Source organism: Pholis gunnellus (genome assembly GCF_910591455.1).
Source record: "Pholis gunnellus genome assembly, chromosome: 3".
NCBI classification, from domain to species: Eukaryota; Metazoa; Chordata; class Actinopteri; order Perciformes; family Pholidae; genus Pholis; species Pholis gunnellus.
The window spans coordinates 20,622,968-20,645,534 of NC_136529.1; the positions used below are offsets into that span (position 1 = coordinate 20,622,968).

At 40.9% G+C, this 22,567-nt stretch overlaps 2 protein-coding genes across 2 annotated transcripts; both read left to right on the forward strand.

Annotated features, from left to right (window-relative positions):
• Window positions 1-2,726: 2,726 nt before the first annotated feature.
• synpra (synaptoporin a) lies at window positions 2,727-17,829 on the forward strand (the record flags this gene model as incomplete). The annotated part of the gene is made up of 6 exons (XM_079186157.1): window positions 2,727-2,744; window positions 2,869-2,934; window positions 15,001-15,125; window positions 16,187-16,385; window positions 16,637-16,828; window positions 17,578-17,829. 6 exons carry the CDS (start codon window positions 2,727-2,729, stop codon window positions 17,827-17,829), a joined length of 852 nt encoding a protein of 283 aa, XP_079042283.1.
• A 1,777-nt stretch (window positions 17,830-19,606) lies between these two features.
• LOC306715871 (uncharacterized protein) lies at window positions 19,607-21,971 on the forward strand (the record flags this gene model as incomplete). Its single annotated transcript, XM_079186350.1, has 3 exons — window positions 19,607-19,796; window positions 20,045-20,425; window positions 20,812-21,971. 3 exons carry the CDS (start codon window positions 19,607-19,609, stop codon window positions 21,696-21,698), a joined length of 1,458 nt encoding a protein of 485 aa, XP_079042476.1. The 3' UTR covers window positions 21,699-21,971.
• Window positions 21,972-22,567: the final 596 nt, after the last annotated feature.

Below are 22,567 nucleotides of genomic sequence, written 5' to 3' on the forward strand. Positions count from 1 at the left end.
ATGTAATTGTTGCTACAGAATACTGGAGGAGCAGCTGCGTACTTGAGTACTGCCTCTCTGGAATTGTTGACTACTATCTAAACTCCAGATGTGCTGGACATTTTGGTTCTATTCCATTGTTGGATACACATTGTTCATAACCTGTGTTGATCATCGATATGAACCACCAGAATTTTATTCTGCAGCACAAAAGACACTAATTAAAAAAAGATAAAACAGATGCCCGTGGTCCCTTTAAATTCAATCTGCTTTAAACATCTTTGTAAATGTTATTAATGTGGACCATAATAACATATACAGCTGTGGTACATCGTCTGTCAACTAGTGATACCTATGTTGTACTGTAAAGGTGTTTGGTATTTATTTTTATATATTGTACATAGTTGTATTTTTTTTTTATTTTGCCAAAGTTCAGTCATATTATGGACCTGTTGTAAAACAGCTATGTGAACACAAAAATATAAAGTCAGGTGTGACAATTTATGGGAAAAATGCATCATTGTCAACTTTATTTTTTCTGTAGCACATATGTGTGTAATACAGCAGGACAGGAGTAACCACAAGGATCACAATTAGAAATACAGAACTGATGTGGAACATGTGCATGGGTCAGACTTGTTGAAAAGTGTCTCCTGTACTTACATTACTGTGAGGAACTTTTAAGTGGTTCGGAAAAGGTCTCAATTGAATACTGATGCCTGATATGACCTACATAAGTAAACGAGACCATCAGCGAGAAGATTGGCTATTTCTATTTAGTTATTCTTAATGCATGTCATCAGTGCCAGCGGGTCAGATAAGCCACGACCACACAATAGGGTAGAAATCTTTCCCAAAATTGGGGAATCAAACACATATCAACACATCAGCTGTACAGAGAAGCTTTCATATCAAGACAGAACATCAAAACGAGGCCAAACAAAAAGTATAGTTAGTCTTTATGGTTGTAAGTTATTACTGACTTCCAGAGCAGCTACTGTATTTACACAATATTTAAATCATTACAGATATATTTTAAATTTGTGTACCCATCAACAATTAATGGTTTTGACTTTGAAAATATGATGGACCTTGGGGAAAAAATACTTTAGTGTGTCCCCAGATTAATAAGTTAATTACCGCATTGACTTTGCCAAAACATCACCCGGCCTATGTGACAATGCTGGCTACAGAGATCTTAAGGAGCTGACCTAGAAATTCACTTTCTGCAGGAAAAGAGACATACAACTTTACCTCAAGATACCTGAATAAAAGTACCCGAGAGTCTCCCCTTCACAGCCTTGCCCACTTTATTTCAATCCCATGCAATTTGGGGGAAAAAAACATGCAGCGTTTTTTGCATGCAGTGTTAAGGTGTTATTTTTGTTTATTCTAAAAACGGAATATTTGAATATTTCTGCATACTGGGGTCCCTAAACAGTCTTGGAAGTGCATAAATTGGGTATGATGGAAAGCTGAGACTCAATGAGCCCAATTGTATTATTTTTCTATGGTGTTCCTTGAGATTTTGGTTTCTTAATGAGGTATTTTGGAATGATCTTTTGATACTGAAAAAAGAGGGGGTAGAATGGTAAGAGGTTTTAGGCGGAATCTTTAAATTGGCCATTTGGGTACATCTGGGCTCCATCTGTGCCATTTATAATGTTCTCAGATAACTCTAAAACTCACTCAATTTAATTTACACAACACTATGGGTATTCATTTAATCTAAATAGAACTGTTTTCGGCTTTACTTAAAAAAAAAAGAAATCCATCAGACCTCCATACATACCCATCCAAACAAAACCATAACCCATTCGGCTGTACGACTGCAGGGGGCAGCATTTCAGCTGCTATCGTCTTTGGGTGAAACCAATAACACAGAAACTTTGAGAAATCACAAGGACATTACATTATGTGTTTTTCTTTCAATATGCTGGCTGAATTTTGGTTTTTATTCTGTCAATGACAAAGGAAAGTATGAAATAAACCCAGTTCCACTGCTTAAATGGTTTGGTTACACATGCTGCTTCCAAAGGTCAACGATTACAGTTCATGCCAAAAATAATATGAGAATATTATGAATACTATGGAGATATTTCTTTTCTGTACTCCTAACAACGATTAAGTCCAGAATTGCACTCGTGCTTTTTGTAGTTATGCTTCAAAGGTCAACAACACTACAGGAAAGTGAATGAATGGAGTCTGGCTTGATCCTGGCTGCAAAGGTGCGAGGGCCCATTCATCGCTGCTTGCCCTCTAGCTGCAGCTATAGCAGCCATCACGTAAATATAACAAATAAAATAATTGCCTTCAACCACATTTTAATTATTTCTAATGTAAAAGTGCGCTAAGCCTTAACACCCAAACAAATATTCCACCTCGAGACGATGTAGGCTATACACTTTTTTAGATTGCAGTGCATCTAATCTGATGTTTCATGTGAGTGGAAATATTATAATATATTGCAAGTAACAGCCACAATTGGGAACAACAAATCCCTCCAATGACAGAAAATGTAGGCGTCACTCCTCTTTGGATAACGAATCCCAGCTTGCCCCCCCCCCCCCTTCCAAAAAAAAAGAACTAAGAGGACTCGGGTTCCTCCGGTTGGAGTCGGAATCTGAGCCGAGAGCCCCGAGCCCCTTACTATTACGCGCGACAGAACATCAGTCGGGTCTTGGTTTGCGGTTTGAGATTGTTTGCATCCAATCAAACAAGTAAGAAAGAAGTATCGTGCTGTTGAAATGGACACCGCGGATCAGGTGAGAATCGTAGCGATTAGCGAGATCTTCTGGACTCAGAGATGTGTGATTTATTGCTAAATTGGCCAAATGTGTCGTTAATTGGTGATAGAAATGTGTTGATATCCTCTGTGTCCTTCTGCAGCTTGCATCTGTGGGGACGTTTCAAGTGCTAAAATTACCTCTGGGATTTATCCGTGTTTTGGAATGGGTGAGTTGAAACTTTGACTGTTTTTTGCATGCAATAACTTAACTGTGCAGCTTAAAATACATCAGCGTATTATATAATGAACTATAGGGTGCAATGAGAGTCTGCATGTGGGGATGCTATTGCTACGTTGACTGCTTTTGACTCGTTAATGCCCTGCTTCTCTCTGTTACAATTTAAACTCCATCACATCTGTTGGCTTTTGGTGCCTGAATAGTGATGTTTGTGTTACTTCCACACGGCGAGGGACCTTACCCGAAATCGTCTCGGCTACGATCCGTTTCAGCGTGACTAAATGGCTCAGGTTTATATAAGGATGTATAGCTCCGTGAGAACTACACGCTAGGGGAAACCGCTGTGTAGCTTTTCAATTAGGCTATGCGTATTTTGGATGCGTTGTGCCAAAACCGTGCGTTTTGCGCCAGTCCACAAAAAAATGCCCCATTTTACTCCAAGTGAAATGATATAACAGGAATCAACAATGAGAACGGGGTGCCCGAGCTCTGACTGAATCAAAGCTTCCCTGCCTCTTTCTGTCTGGGTGCCGTTTGTAGTCTCTCGTGTTTATTGTACAGTGCAGAGAAGCCTAAAGGCAAAAAAGAGATAAGTGACTTTCTTTGATGTGAGTTTAGAGAAATGACTGTAGCCATGAGGGAAGTGTGTGTGTGTGTGTGTGTGTGTGTGTGTGTGTGTGTGTGTGTGTGTGTGTGTGTGTCCCACTTTAATTAATGCCATCAACTGTGCAGAGAATCCTGAAGTAGCAGAGAATGTCCATAAAAATTATATTAAAGATAGATTTTTTTGTTGTTGTTGTGCAAAGGGGATGACTCTCGCTCACACTCAATTTCATCAGACACGTGACACTTTAGCTGAGATAAGGCAGATGTCTATCAGTGAGGTGAGTTCCCCAGTGTGTCCCCTTTCGGCTGTTTGCGTGTGAGCAGATTCACTGTGATATTTGTGGGCCAGAGCCAGAGAACAAGCAGATGATCCAAAGCAGGGTATGATTAAGATAACACTGTGTGTGTTTGAGAGAGTGGTGGCACTATGTTTGATTGTGTGAAAATGACTCCACACCATCCTGTAACATCCGTATTGATCCAGGATCACCTGGCAGGATTCACACAGATCATAATCATAGTCGATCAATATGCAAGCTACAATTGGTTTGACCCCCCCCCCCTCTCTCTATATATCTCTCTACACACACACACACACTCCCACACAAACCTGAGGAGGCAGGCTACCACCCAACCTTCATGACACCATTATGAAATTGACCTTTTGTCAAGCCAGTGCATGGGCTCATAAAAAATGCAAACAATTCAAATCATGAATAAGGTATTCTGATTCATTCTGCAGCTGTTGTTAGGCTGTTCTTCTAGAACCAGAGAGGAAAGGGATCTCCACGAAGCCTCAGTTGGTCTCAGAATGATCTCTCTTTTTCATCTGTAGTGTAAGTGATGTAACTGGGCAACTAGCCTTCATTTGGCTCGTGATTACTCTCTGACTCATGACAACTACGGTTGTGGAAAGGGGAAGACTGGTATGGCAGCGAAACAATGGTTATGGTATGGTTACTGTTAGGCAACAAAAAAAAAGTTGGTTAAGGTTTAGGAAAGATGGTGGTCAAGATTAATAAAAAGGAAAGTTTTAATTGCAGGTCTGTGACAGGATGCAAACTCTGGTCTCCCACATGAAATGTTACACCTTGTTACAGAAAGGCCGCACCACTTCCTGGTTTATCACTGGATGTTGGATTTGCACTAAATTGTGAGATGCAGAATCATCCAATACAGATGTGATTTCTATGGATACTGCACCAGGCTTTTGAGAGCGCTGTTGAGACAGCGACTCCCTTTTATCCTTAAAATACATTTAGCTGAGGTAAATCCCACATCACAATCATCTTTATTTTCCAAGCACATACATGGAATTTGACTGTTTGTTGCCTCCCTCTTGATTTACTGACACAGAAAGAGAGAAAACAGCGGTCGTGTGCCTCCGTCAATCAGTCATGTTGCAGTTCACATCCACGTCTGTCCAAAATATCACCACTTCATTTTATCTTATTGTGTGGAAATGTCATGATTAGCACTATGACCAACAATAAAACAAAAAAATAAAACATCACAATCACTTGTGAAAAACATTGTCAGCCACTTTATTTTCTGTGCTTATGACAATCATACTTCATTTTCAAAAAGCTTGCAGCGAATGTCTTCCCACATATGACACCAGTTGAAACACATGTCTTTCAGTTTGGTTTGTTGACATGCCCTCGGGCATTAAAGGCTGTAGTCAAGGCAGCCATTGACATTTACCTTGCTAATGATAATGAACCCTTGACCATATGGCTGACTGGACATGTGGACAAACAGAAGCTTGTGTAAAGGTTACACTAACTTCAGTCAAGATAGTTGCAGCAGTTTAGTAAGTTTCCTACATTCTCAGTCAGCACTGGGTCTTCACAAGGAGAAGGCAAATTAATAATCAGCCATGTCTGCAGGAGATTCTAGAGGATGGTTTTATGGCTGTGTGTGTGTGTGTGTGTGTGTGTGTGTGTGTGTGTGTGTGTGTGTGTGTGTGTGTGTGTGTGTGTGTGTGTGTGTGTGTGTGTGTGTGTGTGTGTGTGTGTGTGTGTGTGTGTGTGTGTGTGTGTGTGTGTGTGTGTGTGTGTGTGTGTGTGTGTGCACGCAGTACTTGGCCTGTTTGACAGCCCGTCAGTGACTGGCATATTCCGCTCCAAACAGCTGTAAGGCCCCCTCCTCTCCACCAATAACCAACTCATGCAGAAGCTGTGCTTTGAGATGTGCCCAAACTCTTCACTGCATGTGTGTGTGTGTGTGTGTGCATGTGTGTGAGAGATGGAAGGAGAAAGGGAACAAAATTGTTCAGTTGATTGAGCACATGATGCAAATGATATACATGCCTTTTTTATGCACTGGTGCATCATCATGGCTGTTGTATCATCTCACACGGGGTGATTTCACAAGTACTGTCTCAACACAGTGGCCTGCTGTACTACAGCACAACTCAGACTAATGATTCACAAAGGATGAGTCCATCATGAGTCTAATTTATGAGAAGGGTCGTCCTCTTACCCAAATCTCAGGACTGACCCACTGTGCTATGATGTCATCCTCAGTAGTTCACTGTACACCAATTAACTTTGCCTTAAAGTGGGCGGGCACAGTGTATGTTTGTGTGTCTGTGCAAGATCAAGCTGTGCAACAATAGATTACTTGTCACAGGGGTGGCTACATATACATAACGATGTGCTAAAAGACTGAGGCTATTGATACAAATCCCAGGCAAAAAGTCCACATGACACATGATGGAAGACATGGAAATAAAGGAGCAGCATTTTGTGTACTGCAGGACAGAGTTAGTTTGCATATTATTACAGTACATTATTTAATAAAAATGGTTGGTTTGGTTTCATAATATATTAACCAATTAGAGGAGTATGGGGAAGCATGAAATCATAATTCCTCTCTAAACACGTTAAACTGTGGTGATCGGGAGCCTTAATACAGCCGAATTGGATATAAGAAAAACTAATGAAACTCAATGAAGTGTAACAAATGTAACACAAGGCTGTTTGGTTCGCCTTACAAAAACTATTAGCAAAAGTGACATTTAGTTACGAATGCCAATTTACTGTAGTTAATTAATCGATTAGTTAAGTGACAAAAAATATCTGGCCAACAATTTTGATAATTGATTGTTTATCATTCATCAAGTAAAATGCCAAATATATGCTAGTTTCCAGCTTATCAAATGTGAGGACTTGCTGCTTTTCTCAGTTTTGTATCACAGTAAAAACGACAACAAACAAGAACAAAACAAGCAATTTTAAGACGTCACATTGGGACCCGGGGTATTGTGATGGTATTTCTTTCACAATTTTCTGACATTTTACAGATTCAATGGTGTGTCTTTCTCTGTCTTCCTCCGGCTAAAATGTGTGTGTGTTTCCTGCTATTTTTGTAAATGTAGCCTGGAAATAAAAGAGTCAAACTGGTACATGTGGAGTTTGCATGCTCCAGGTATACTACAGCCCAAAACTACACATCCTTGGCAAATGATCTGGGAGTCAAAGCTGTCATGCATATGTTGGCCATTGTAAAAGTAGATATGTGCTACCTATTATTAGGTTTGCCTTAAGAAGGCATGGAATATAATTCTTACTCTGATTAGTGCAGACATGCTTTGTATTGTAAATTAATTAAATATTGGGAGTGGAACCCTAACCCAAACACTACCGGATGAACATTATTTATTTTCATTGGGAATGTGAGAGAGATGGGCCATAAATAGTCTGTAGTTATGCAAATATAGCAAAGCCTCACGTTTGTGCAGGAGCATAAACACGCACTCACACACACACACACACACACACACACACACACACACACACACACACACGCACACGCACACGCACACGCACACGCACACGCACACACATACTAACACCAAAGGAAAACTGGGAGATGCAGATTGGTTGGTCACAGCTGCTGACAGATATCACAAGAGACTTGTGAGGTCAAAGATCTGTTTTTCAGCACAGAAATCACTCAATTCCGTGTGACAAGGGGACACGAGGCGGAGGAATAAAATGACAATTCTTTTAAACGCTTCTAGAGATGGCGCCGTCTGGTGTGTAGTATCGACTTAAACAAGGATCTCAGTGTCATGATGTCTATTTGGTTTGGGGGTGAATTAGAGCACCAATTAAACTTTTGCAAAAGAATGACATGTTTCATAATAACTATCACAAATTGCTCTGCAACTGGTGGTATCTGTCAACCCTGAACCCTTATTTATCTCATTCTGATATTCTCAAATATCTCATATGATTGAAAGTTTTATGTCTTAATTTTTGGTACATATGTGTTTATATCTATCTGTCATTTAATTTGGAATTTGAAATCTGTAGTTTAATTCTACTGAAGCCGGATGTTGCAATGTTATAAGATGATAACATGTCAGAGTTTACAGCTTATTGTGCTGCTGTCCAAGTGCCCAAAAATCAATGAATGCAAGTTTGAACCTTGTAGTGACTCTGATCCTGAATTGTGTAGAAATGTGAAATAAAACAGTTAATGAAGGATTTGGTTGGAAAGAAAACAGAATTTCTCTCATGGTTTAATAGTCTGTCTTTCAGCTTCAGGTCATTGTGGGTTTTTTTCCACTTGAAGTTGAATCTGAGTAACATTTCAGTAACAATGTGATCTTAACATAAGCTTGGGTTGAGGGTTGTGGTAGCTGGTGGGCTCCTGGATGTATCACGGCCTTTATTGACCATCAGGTCAGAGCTGGACCTCTGTGTCCCTTTCAACCCTGAGACGACGGTCCGCCATCTGTGACTCAGTCAGGGAAAGGTTGGGATTGTCTTCTCCTGTAGGAGGGTATGTCTACTCGAACAAGACATCCCACGCACACAGCGCATGGAGGAGCACAGTTGTCCAGACAGTATGTTCATGCACAAGAGCACGAAGGAATAGAAATGCCACAAAGACACACTGTATTTATACTACAATACATCAACATTATCATAAATGACTGAGATTAAACCAAAGGTAGGAAAAAACTAAGGACAATACAAAAAACATCCTAAACTGTCTCCTACTTGTTGCATTTAAATTAAATTGTAATCATGAAATGTTTCAATTGGCAAATTATCACTTGATCCAACTAGTTTACCTAAGTGTCAAAGACATAGAGCAGCACATCTGACATAAGACTACAAAGTCAGTCATCAGTGTATTGTGGGAATACAGGTACATTTTACATTGTTTCTTATGGACAGTCTGTGACTAGTAAGTCCAATGATAAAACACCACCAAAGCCATGCCACTACATGTCTGATCTTCACACTTCACATTCAACACTCAATAATTTGGACCTCAATCCGAACCTGGTCCTTAACCTGAACCTCTAGTACTCCTTGAGACACAGGGACTGACATGAATTTGGATCATCTTTAGATTCTTGTGAAGACATTCCTCCTCACATATATGAACCCAGCACCACACACACACACACACACACACACACACACACACACACACACACACACACACACACACACACACACACACACACACACACACACACACACACACACACACAGTGTGGTTGTATTACACTTCCGTTGGGTGCCCCCAGCTTAATAAGTGCAGTGACGTTCGCCGCAGGGCACAGGGGCTGGGTTCCAGCTAGGTCACCTAACTAAGTAGCCATGGAAACCCCATGGGGAGAAGAGGAGATCCAAGAAGGGGCCCTGTCACAAAAATAAATGGAGATGTTCTGCCTGCTTGTGGTCAGTCAAGCTTACTGAGGGAGAGATAGTGGGAAAGATGAATCCGGGCTACGCAGGGCACAAAGCTCTCCCCGCGCAGGAAGGGATTAGCCGCCGCTAGATGTGCTACTGATGTTGATGGTGCTGCTACGAAAGCAAAGATCAGAGCGCTTCCACATAAAGGCTCAGTGAAGTAGCGGGGTTTTTCACACTGATGTAGCAGTCAAGATCAATATCATCTGATCATTTGATGAGCAGGGAAAAACCTTTTGTCTCAGGTGTGAAAGTAAGGGTGTAACAGGATTTGTTTCTTTGTTTTCCCCATTTTTAAGTGAATTAAAAATAATATAATCACAAAAATGTGAGTTAATTATTTTCCATATCTCAGCAACAGTATGTCAGTTAGAGTGATATTCCTTCTTCATCACTCTAATGTAAAGGTTAACTTAACTGTGCATCTGTCTGCTTCCATTCCTGATCTGTGTTTGTCCTTTTGTTTTGTACTCAATTAGATGGAGTGAAATTGCTCATGTTTGCACACTGGTGGACTGCAGCAGTGAAAGCAAGCAAGATGTGTGTGTGTGTGTGTGTGTGTGTGTGTGTGTGTGTGTGTGTGTGTGTGTGTGTGTGTGTGTGTGTGTGTGTGTGTGTGTGTGTGTGTGTGTGTGTGTGTGTGTGTGTGTGCGGACTGTGTCTAATGCTTCTGCCTGAGTGGAGAGAGTGAGATATTTTTACTCTACATTCACATACATTCACATTGCATACTTACATCCAAGCCCTCAAGCCCTCAAACAAACAAAATGGACAGAGAGGACATGCATCCATGCACACACAAGCCTGGACATATACTGTTAGTGAATGGAAATGCTGTATGAATTCACAAGCATGAAAACACAGACTTCTACGTCCACAGCAGCATATTACATAAATTAAGATCACCAGCCTAGAAACAGCCAAGTGCACCAAAGCAGAAGAGAAATGATAACACGAGGCATATGAAGCAAAGTATTACCTCACTTGCTTTTGTGGTTGGTTAAAATGTTCAGAAATAACGGCAAGCTTGAACCCAGTTAAGATCAAAGTTCACCTTTAGAAGGCAGGCGTCTAAATAAAGATGTCGGAGCAGGTGAACTTATCCAAAGAGCATATGTACATGCTAAGTAGTGACCCGCAGCCTGTAACATGTGTGCTGATGAACAGGATGCTAGTTTGATTATTCAGCCCGACTGCATATGCTTGTCTTCTCCCCATTCAAACCACACACTCCATGTGGTTGGTTTGTGTAGTTTTATTTTAAGTTATAGTAGAGGACAAGCAGTTTGAAAGAGATATGACTCTCTTTCTCAATCTCTGTCTCAGTCTCTGTTTCATCTTTCTCCTTCTTTATGTCTTCATAAAGATTGTCCTAGATGTTTTCCCCTCCCAGTCGGTTATGGAGAGGGGCTGAACATCTGAGGCGTCTCCTCCTGAGACAGCCACTTGACAACGCAAACTATTCCTATTGACTTGAATAGAGCAGGTGGACGGCGTGTGTGTGTGTGTGTGGCATCTTTGTCTGGCTTGTAAAAATGTCAAGTGCAGCTCATCAGCTAATACACCTTATAGCTCGCTTAACGTGATCCTCGCCTCCCCGCTTGTCGCTACCTCAGTCGCTTCCTCTGCCACTCTCATCACGTTCTCTTGTTCAAGCAGCTCCTCCGTTTTCTCTTGTCATCCCTTTTATATGATCTATTTTACAGTCAAATGTTCTTCATATACCAAGACGCCATTCCTTAAATACTCTCTGTCTTTCTGCCCACTTCACTTTCCATGTTGCTTCTCTGCCTGGCTCATCTTTTTAGTAAACCCTATTTGTCTTCCTGTTTTTCACAATGGAGGGCTGTTTGTATTGGACAGTATGGGTCTGATTGCTGGTGGTTGAGCCCTGAAGCCTGTGCATCAGTTTCATAATCCTCAGCCAGCCTTCGCTCTTCCACAGTGTTCATTCATGTCTTCATTGCAGCATCCAACCCTGCTCAAGCTACATTTAAGTCTCAGACAGATTCATTGCACTCTGTAGATTATATCACAAGTTGTATTTTTTTAAATCTTTGATTGAAGTACAAATGTTTCTCACATTGGTTTGAAAGCAATAAATGGTCTTCAGATAAGTACTGTGATCGTCAAAGCCATGTAGGTCAGTGGAGAAGAGGGCAAACGGGGCTGTTCAGAGCTTTGTTTGCACTGCAGACAGTTTTCATTCCTGTACCCTGGCTTCTCTCTCTCTCTCTCTCTCTCTCTCTCTCTCTCTCTCTCTCTCTCTCGTTCCCTGAGGAGCCCAGCTGGGAGAGGCAGATAAACACACGGGGGCGCAGGGCTTAGCACCCACCCTCCTTCCACAATGCCACGCTCTCCTGTTCAAAAGCCCCAGCCAGAAATGAGAGGGGCTAAACCAGAGCCGAAAATCACAGGGAGTGGAGGCAGCTGCAGGAGCGAGCAAGAGAGTATGGACATACAGAGAAAGAGAGCGAGAGAGATGTTTATCTGGGGGTGATAATTAGGAGAGCGTATTTATTCTCTCGCTCTTCTGGTCACTTTTCTTCTACCATTTGTTTGTTCGAATAAGCACATGCCACAGTCTGCACGTACAGTATTTATCCTTTCAGCTGCATATGATTTAGCTGCATATGTGAATTTGTTAAGCATGTGTGCGGGCGGTTGGGAACATTTCTGCGTGTTTGTTTGTGGCCTCATCTTGCCTCAAAACCAACCAAAATACATACAAAATACATAAAATAAAATAATATGTAATAATTTCAACTGTTTCTACTGTCTCAAAATATGTCACATCACAACCACAGACTATATTTCCTCTGTATTTATTTATTTGATCCAACAAAAAGGCCTCACTTTGCCATTTGTATAGAAAAGTGATTGCAATTGCAAAGTTCACTGAGGTCAATAAACAGAGAATCTGTTTCTTAAGAAGCAGTTGATTCTACAAACCAATGAGCAGACAGAACTGAAAACTGTAAAGTACTGATAAATGACTCTGTGGTGACATGTTAGTTCTGTGTCTATATTGACATCTGCCAGAATCCTCACATGTATTCCTCACATATTTAGTAAACACCGTTCTGGTTTATACATTGTGAGTGCAAACACATGCTTGAGACAAACATGCACACAATCTCCATGTACTTCAATAACATGCTCACAGCTATTGCCAGGATGAGAGTGGGAAGTGTGGCTGAGTGATCTAATAATGCTGACGCTTATTAAATAGCGCCCTCAAGAGGCCGAGGGGCATTCAAACTAAAGAGATACCTCCTCCCCAGCTGCTGGCAAGCTGCACGTCCAGCTGCCTGTAATATGGGAGAGGGGAGGCTCGTGCTAACTAGGCGTCAGGTCTGATTATGGTGATCATGGTTGTGAGAAGTCTTGAGGCTATAGGAGCTTTATATGGAAAACTGGGCTGAGAGAGAGCATTAAGGGCAGAGGGTGTGTGTCTGTTAGATGGTTGGATGTGAGCGTCTGACTGTGATTATCTGTTTGCTGCATGTTCATGTTTGTTGATTATAACCAGAAGCCTGTTTCTCTGTCTAATCCTGACTTTGGTTCCAGTCCTTCAGTTTTAACTCATAAGACACCAAACTGTCTGAAGTGGTTCTCAATTTTTATTTAAAAAAAGTCTGTTCACAAAAAGCCGTTCTTCTGTTTCCAGATCGATTGGTGTTTGCTCTAACTTTAACCATAACTCAACCGTAGCCCTATAGCCCCAACCATGGATGGTATAGACATAGCACAGCAAATGGAAATCACTATTGGAAGGGGAAACAGAATTCAACACAGGAGCAGTAATCAAATAAATATGTTGTCATAGAAAGAATACAGTGAAAGGGCACCTGAAGTTGAAAAGTGCACATCTCAGTGATTTTCATCTTCATACCTAAAATCCATCTAACTATCCCTGTGGATTATGGTTTAGCATTTATATTGCAAGTTTACGTTGCACTTACAGCTAACTAGGCTGTTTTCCTGCTATGCAGCCCGATATTACTTGTATAATAATGGCTCAAGTTCATTCTACTTGCTACACCTTCATATCTATTCTGCCTCCACTTGTGCCTTCGTGTAGTGGGTCTGCCATAATAAGGGCATCAAATTGTGTTAGTCCCTAAATTTACTTGAGTTGTACCCATTAGCTTCTTACAATTGCATGCATCAGTTTAAATAAATATTGTACATATCAATCATTGCACCGCAGGGTGTGTAGTAGCTAAAATTAAATTGAGTCATTTAATCCATTGCATTTTCATTAAACTAGTAACAATTGTTGCATGTTTTCTAAAGAAATATATTCGCACACATCTTTAGCAACACTCTCCAGCAAATGTTCACAATGCATTTTCACATTTCCTCTCCAGCTTCAAGGTTGACTAATTAAACAGACTGAGGTTGTAACCAGCTGGAAATGTCTTGCCTCTTGCCTTTTGTTTCAGTTTTTACCAATTACTACGTACTAGATGTCATTAAAACTACTCATCACTTTTAGAGCAATGTGGTGAGAGAAGAGCTAATTATCTCCATCCTTTGTCAAATGAGGCAGGCAAAGTCCACAGTTATGTCTCTTTGGGCCACAGTATTGTTGGAGTGTTCAGCAGAGGCAACAGCTTCATTTAATCACAGCAGTGGTCGTGGACAGAGATATAATTAAGAACAAACGGTGTCTAATAAGAACCTGTGGGAGAAAAATGTATTTGTGTCTTGAAATATATTTGTGTAAAATCATATTCATAATTTGAAATGTATATGTAATGTATATTCACATTCATACGGTGATATTGGCCTGTATCATTGTCATATGTTATTCACATCACTGAGGCAGGGTGTTTGGGTTCTTTTGTCCGCCTTTTTTGACACGCAGGTAAAGCAAAGTTCAATAAAGCAACTACTTCACAATTGTGTGCATATGAAACAGGATTAGGGGTTGAAAGAACGACTAAGGGATTAGGAAGAGACAAGGAGTCTAGGTTTCACTGTACGAAAATGTGCGAAACTCAGCTAAATGTAAACATGCACGAACCAAACTCATCAGTGGGAGGATTTGCTTTTCAGCCGTCTCTGGTTCAGACAGATCGAGTAGGGGAGTAAGCATAGAGGCCTTGGAGCCTGGGTGAAGATAGGAGGGAGGGTGAAGCAGATATACAAGTAAAGCAGGTTTTCCAACGGAGGGGAAAACAAGATCCGGTCACTATGACCTGCTGCAAAATGCAAACTCAGAAGAAGACGAGTGGGGAAGGAGACTGTGATTAATCAAAAACCCTCTGTTTTGACATGTCCGTGGTACACATTGTAACTTGTCTATGTAGGAGTTTAGGGACCAAGAGCGAAGTTAGAAGTTAGTTGAATCGACAGCTCGGTTTACTTGTACTCTGTGTGATGCAAATAAACCTGCATGAACTGAAGATAATTCAATCTCTCTTGTGTTCTGTGGGTGTTTGTTACTGAGTTCGTAATAGTGTGATCCTGTGGTGTCTCACCACGAGTCAGATAGATAACAGTTACTGAGCCAGCCGTTAGGTATTACGTTTTAACCAAAATCATAAAGTCAAAGAAGCTGATCGACATCGAAAATCAACCACTACAAACCCTTCTTATCTGGCTCTGACCCCAGGCTCATGGCCAAAAGGAAAGAAAAGAAAATCTAATTCCCAGTAGTCTGTAGGTCCCGTATCCTTGTGCGTTATGTGAGCATCTGATTTTTTTCTTTCTTTGTGCAGCTCTTTGCCATTTTTGCATTTGCGACATGTGGGGGCTACTCTGGGCAGCTGCAGGTTAGTGTCGACTGCATGGAGAAGGCCAGAAGCAACCTCAGCATTGGCATCGACTTTGCTTATCCTTTCAGGTGAGTAAGTGAGTGATTTTCATTCGTTGTCTCAAATTTTAATGGCAGGAATATGAATCTGTGTTTACTCTAATGCACTGATAAGGTGCGTGAGGAAGCCAGCCACAATGGTACTTGAATGAATATTACTTGAGTGTTATCTGTCAACGTTCAGTGTCTTTTCACATACACAACAGTCTTTTCTTCTGCCTTTCTTAACACACATACATCAGTGCAATCTGTACAGAGTATGAGTAGCTTTTACAGCTCAGTGCAGTACAGTGGGATCCCTCCTCTGATGTATAGAACCACATTTCAGTTTTCCACATGGAGAAGTAATCATTTTATGGGAATTCACCAGCAAAAACCATGACCGTTTAATGTAATTTGAATAATACTGTTGAAATGTTCTCATAGCCTTAATGGGCAATGCAGTGTTAATGGGAAATCTGCTAAATTCTTTTATGTAAAAATCATGATTTAGCCAACATAGTCAATATATTTGTAAGCAATGTGGTTACTTTAAGAAAAAACACTGTGGCCTGACATCTGCAGGTCTCTGTGAAATAATGTAGGAGGTTAGTGAATTCAAAAATAACATGTGTAGGTGGACACAGGTAGGATTATTTCTTTAAAAGCAGCAGATAAAACTGAAACTATCTGTATTGCAACACTCTAATTCACTCAAGACTGGGTGAATAAGAGAGTATGCTTTTTTTCTGACTTGTGTGAACTCACTTTTAAACTTAACTTACGACATTACGAGGCATTTAGTTCCCGCAAGTTGATCGTTTCAATGGTTTTAATTCCTTTCAGCTGCAATCTGCAAAGAAACATAAAATGATTAACTTCCTGGTGTCATCTACAAGCGTACTATAATAAGGATTGTTTCCACTCATTAAATGTTGTTAGAGGTATTATGCTAAAAGTTAGAATAGGCAATAGTTAAAGACAGGGATTTTAAGCACTGTATCATCATTTACAAAGACCTCCTTTGGTGAAACGTATCCTAGCAAAACAATGCTATTTACGCCATTTTTTGAAATGGGTTTGACCCCTGTACCTCCCTCCGTGTGTATCAGGTTGCACCAGGTGTCCTTCGAAGCGCCCGCGTGTGAGGGCATTAGGACGGAACGCGTGTTCCTCATTGGAGACTATTCATCCTCTGCAGAGTTCTTCGTCACCATTGCGGTCTTCGCCTTCCTGTATTCCCTCATGGCCACCATTGTCTACATCTTCTTTCAGAACAAGTACCGTGAAAACAACCGAGGACCACTCATTGTGAGTACAGCGGACTCCGACTGAGGACATTTTCAGTCTTTAGTGGGTTGTTACTCGACATCATACAATCTTAGCCTGTAATTTCCATGTTACACTGATTCTGCCAAAGGAATCATGACGCTAGGCATAGCTATACAAAGCAAACCCCATCATGCAACCACTATTTTCACGAAGTAGTAAGAAAGTATCGTTCTGGTTTCTTGAGCTTAATTTTTTCCATATCCTGCCTCTTCTCTCTTTCATGCCATCAGGACTTCGTCGTGACAGTGGTATTCTCCTTCATGTGGCTCGTCAGTTCCTCTGCGTGGGCCAAGGCTCTGTCTGATGTGAAAATGGCCACTGATCCTGATGAGGTGCAGTTCCTCATCTCTGCCTGCAAAGTCCAGACCAACAAGTGTGGCTCTGTTTATGGACCACGCTGGTCCGGACTCAACACCTCAGTGGTAGGTTCAAAGGATGTGTGTCCCAAACTATGGTGTTGAAAAAGCAGTTATAACGGAAGCGCTGAAAGAACTTGATGCACTGAGTGAATTTGATGTAGCAGCTAAAGTACTGAAATGACTTGAAATGCCAGCTGATGTGTAAGTGGTGAGTTGAGTTGAGCTGGAAATCCTGAGAGATATTAGCGCCAGTTCAAGTGTATGAACTGAAAAAAGATTCCACTTGAAGTGTAAGCGCTGAGAGCAGTTGGTGTAAATTGTGTATGAACTGTTGAAATTTTGAGAGCGGGAGATGTTTTTTATTTTTTGTTCAAAGATGAAAACCTAAGACCCGAAATGGTTTGAAGTGATCAGTTGAAGTGTGAGCATTGAAAGGAGTTGAAATGTAGAACAGAAAGAGTTGAATGTAGTTAAAATGGCGTGGTACGTGTAAGCGGTGAAAGTCGGTGAATTTGTCAGGTGACGTTGAAGTTGAGGGATGCTGAAGAGAAGTAGAAAAGATCCACAGATTCTTTTGAATTAAAAATAAATAATTATTTAGAATATTAAAAAAATGATGAATGATATGAACAATTTGAAAAAAGAGGCCCACCATTCTACAGAAGCTGAAACATTTTTTCAAGTTTGAATGCAATTTCTATGTGAGTATATGAAGTAGTTCAAGAATAATGATAGCACACAGAGATGTAAAAAATAAAGAATTTGAGTGTGCATAGCTTAATATTGCTTTGTTTCATTCTCTTTCCCTTCAGGTTTTTGGGTTTCTCAACTTTGTTCTGTGGGCTGGGAACATCTGGTTTGTCTTTAAGGAGACCGGTTGGCACAAGGGTGCTTCGAGGTTAGCCGGCGGGGCATCTGAGAAACAATCCGGCACCTTTAACCAGCAGCCTTACAACCAGGGAAGCTTTGACCAGTCAGAGAGCTACAACACCCAGGGAAACCTCAGCCAGCCGTCCGAGTACAGCCAGGTGGGAGGGCCCACCTCCTACTCCAATCAAATGTAGCCGTGCCTTTTTGATTTGTGACTTCTTCTGCATTTTAAACCAGAGCATTCAGAGGGGGTGATGGGAGAGGTGTTTGTCAAAAACAGATGGTCATAAAAAAGGTGTCAAAGTGCACCCTTTTGAAGATACAAAGTATTGTTGGGTATTGTATAAAATTAGATTTAGCCTTTTACTCCTTTTCTGTCAGAGGTGTTGTTTGCTGAATGTTGTATTTCTTGTAGTTTGATACTCATAAGTGATGGTCTCTATCTCTGTGCTTGGTAATTGACATTCGCTGTTTTGACTGGATTTGCACTGTTGGAAAAAGTGCTGTGTTTGTATAATTCTACAAGTTCCAAAAATGGTGTTGACTCGGTGCATGATGTCGTACCTGTGCTTTTTTAAAACACATTTTAACCTCTGAAAGTTTACAAAAATCATACTGCCCTGACACATTACTGACTATTACATGTACAGTATATTACTTTTTTCTAATCTAACTGGAACTATATCTTGCTGAGTATTTCTAATTCAGATACAGATTCAGAATATAATTTAGTGAAATGTATGTGTTATATTTGTTATGACAAATACATTCAACTCATGTCTGACATTGATCATGTCAGAAATTTGAAACACTCAAAGCAATAACTGTACCCTGCAAAATACACTATACAGAGGTTGTTCAGGACAAGTACAGTATGCAACCATTGCAGCATGTTTCTGCAGGGTTTTCACTTCTTTATCACACTGTCATATTTATTTATTTGAATAATATATATTCATATATGTTATACCTCTCTAAAGCATGTCCAGAGCATCCATTGACACTACTAAAGCCCAGCAAAAAAGCACATCAGTACGTGATAGTAGATGAATAGTGAATGGTGGGCTCATCTGTACATAACTAATATTGAGCTATAAAATCACTTCAGTTTTCTACACATTTTAATTAATCTGTGCAATTCATGTACAGTAATATTTAATGGATAATGTCCGGTTGCTGTTTGTTTACATTAATATGACTTGTTCAACCCTGTATCTTGACTCCCTCAGCATGTGACTTGCATCAGTGTAATAAAGCACATTGAACATCCATGTATAACAGTCTGACATCCATGATACATGTGTACAGGTCCATTTACTGGGACTTGCAATCAGTTCATCGATGTGGATATTTTACAGGCATTCGTGTTAATAAATTGGCCCATGTACAACCTGCTCTACATGTGTCATCTTAAGTACACACTGCACTCTTCACTCAGACAAACTGAGCTACACTGCACACTGACAAAACATGTCGTGTACAGAGTTTCCTATATGTCAAATTAATTTGTAGTTTACAGGCAGTACACAGATCTCGATAGCAATTTACAAACATATTATCATTCTTATTAGTGGTAATGGTGGTTTACTGTACAAAATATCAGCCTAGAGAAAACAAACTGTGATAATGAGGCCATCTTGTGGCGGCAGTGCATTTATACCAATGCTCCCTTTAGAGCAAGACAGCATCCAAATACAATAACAGAGCGGGAAGAAGGAGACCCTTTTTACATTTGGACGTTACTAATTTCATAAATTGCCATGTAATCCGTATTCAGTAACTGACAACATGTCAAAGTACTCTGACCTCCTTATTAACATGGCTACGTTTCCGTGAGCACCTGAAAAGAACCCAGCACGTTGCGCAGCCTCCGGAGTGGCCAGCAGGAGGCAACAGCAGATTCTCCCAACCGGATCACAGCAAGGAAGTCAAACAAACCTCAAATGTGTTCGTCGCGTCAGAAAAGCAGACATGGCCACTCTACAGCATCTGAACGCGTTTATTTGTGAGCGGCTCACAGCGGCGGCTGTGGAGATTTTCGGGGCGGTGGAGGAAACGTTGATAGAGTACCAGGCAGAAGTCGGCCGATCCAAGCGGGAGATAGGTCACCTGAGAACGCTGTTGCTCTGGCCTGAAGTCAGATTACATAAAGCTAGACCAGGTGTGTGGATTGAATCACTTAATGGCAATCATCAGGCTGCAGCCTCATCATTATTTCTACAGCTAATATGATGAGGCTGCAGCTCCCTTCATTTGTTGGTTTCAAATTGTGGCTGACTGCCTATTTTCTATAAGGATGTTTTATGAAAAAAAAAAAGGTTCAGATGATGTGGTGTGTATTAAAACCAAGAATCTGTGTCTACATGACTGAATGATCTACATTACATACATACTCTCGTTCACATTCAGCAGCTCGTCGGGTCAGTCCTCATTGCTGCGATAGGGAGGCTTCTCCTGCGCGCTGCCATGAGGAGGAGTGGGCCCCAGACGTGAGCCCGGATCACCCGAGCACCCTACATGTTGAAGAGGAACATGACCAGAGGGCTGATCAGCAAGGACCGTGCTGTGGGCAGCAGTGTGATACCACCAGCTGTCCTCACTTTGTGAAGAGAGAAGGCCACGAGCAGACACCCTCACTCCTCTACAGAATATTAACTGTTGAACAGACAGCCGATATCAAAGCTGAGCCTGATGGTGACGTGTTGATAACATCTCCATCAACCTCGGAGGCCGAGATCCTCTGTGGAATAAATCCAGAATCTCCTGGACTTCAGCAAGACACCCTGAAAGGTGAGCGGGGCAGAGGCTGACAAAATGATACAGCTAAACCTTTTTTAATGTTTTGTAACTATACCCATCTGCATGCTGGAGTGTGGTTATGCATTTGTGTGTATAAACGCTCTCAATATTCAAAAATTTGATTTGGGTTTGTCAGGTCGCATGTCACATTTGGCAATGCAAAAACTGCATCATAGAAATATTTCACAATAGAATGTATATGTATATTCATGTTACCTGGTCATCAACAACAAGGTGAAGCAACTCCCCAAAATGCAACAATAGATGTTCATCTTTACTTTTGTTTAAATACCACAAACAAAGGTGAAATGATCCAGAGTTATAGGCATGTTTGTTTATGTGTCTTTTGAAATATTTTCACATCTTTATCCTTGCAGATCCTCCTGAGATCACTCGGCGTGAGCGAGATGGGCTTGATGAGCAGCAGTACATTGAACAAGACTGGAGCCCCTGTCAGTACTACGAGGACCCAGATGCCCCTCAGATCAAAGTGGAAAAGTTTTCATCATCTAGTCCTCAGGAAGATACTGACCACGACTACAAACTCCCTCTTCAGTCAGAGAGCAGTGTTCATGATGAGCCTCATTCTTCAAGCCACAGCCAGACTCTGACCAACAGAACATCTTACACAGCAGAGCGAGAGAGAAGAGGCGCAGAAGGAGAAGGCTGCAAACTGTCTGGACTGGCCAGAGTTTCTCAGTCTTTCTATTCTGTAAATCAAAGTGAATGTGATATAGAGAATACAGAAGGTGCGGTGTATGGAGAATGGATTAAAACGTTCACACCAACAGGAACGAGGCAAAAGAAAAGGCACAACTCCAACTTGCTTCGTGAGAAAGGAGACTGGACTATTGGAGTGGAAGAAGACGTAAATGATCTCAACAGGGAGAGAAGACACATTTGTCCCATCTGTGCGAAACGTTTTAAAAATTCTGGCCACTTGAAGGATCATGTGAGAATCCACACAGGAGAGAAACCGTACCAGTGTAAGGAATGTGGCGTGAACTTCAAACAGAGGGGGACTTTGACTTTGCACATGAGAATCCACACGGGGGAACGGCCACATCAGTGCAGGGAACGGCCACATCAGTGCACCGACTGTGGTCAGCGCTTCATTCGGAAATACGACATGAAGAAACACAGGGTGACGCATACGAGGGAAAGACCCCACCTGTGCAAGGTGTGTGGTAAAAGCTTTAAAAGGAAGTGCGACCTAAACATACATCTAAAGATCCATGCAGAGGACAAAATGGAGCCAGGTTAAAAAACATTTCAAATCTAACTGAAATCATTTTCATTATCTCAACAGCAAAAACAGATTTAACACTTTAACATGTGATTTTTAGTTGATGGACAAATACATTTAATACTATGTAGATATTAGCTTTTCACTATCACTTTTTTACTTGGTCTAGACATGCTAATTATGGAAGCTAGGCTGTACTCATTAGATTGTGTTTTGGAGTGTACTGATTTTCCTTTTAATATTAATTTAAAGTGAGGATGATGTCTAGTTTCATGGTATTGCCAGCATGTATTAAAACTGCCAGAGGCCCAGTGATAAAACCACATTAAAATAAAGAAAAAGTACAGTAAACTTCCAATGTGCAGTGAGGGGTGTTGTGTTCAGAGATGTTGATAAACTGACATTCATATTTGGGTTTGGGATTACTATGGGCAGCCAGAAGAAAAACATTGTGTTCATGTGGGCACCAGCTCTCTCAGGAATCCTGGGAAATGAGAAAGTATAATACTACCTGAACCACCCAGGGAATATGAAGACATGCAGATTGATTGAAAGGCAGAAATGCATAATCTGAAAATAATGTGGATTTTATTTGAGAAAATAAAAACAAAGTGAATTTGGCAGTTGGGAAAGAAAAGCAAACAGGTTAATGATAAATGCTGTAACACTAAGTGTTTAACCACCAAAAAAAAACAGAGATGCTAGTAAGCTGAGTCTGGTGAATGGTCAGACATTCTGCACTATGGAGCTGTTTTTTTCATCAAATGTCAAAAGAATTTTGAATATTTTTTGCTCAGACAAAAATAACTGTCCACTAGCAGTCCACTGCAACTCAAAACTGTGTAAGATATATTGGTTTGAATTCAAATAAGGACTTACAACCTGAA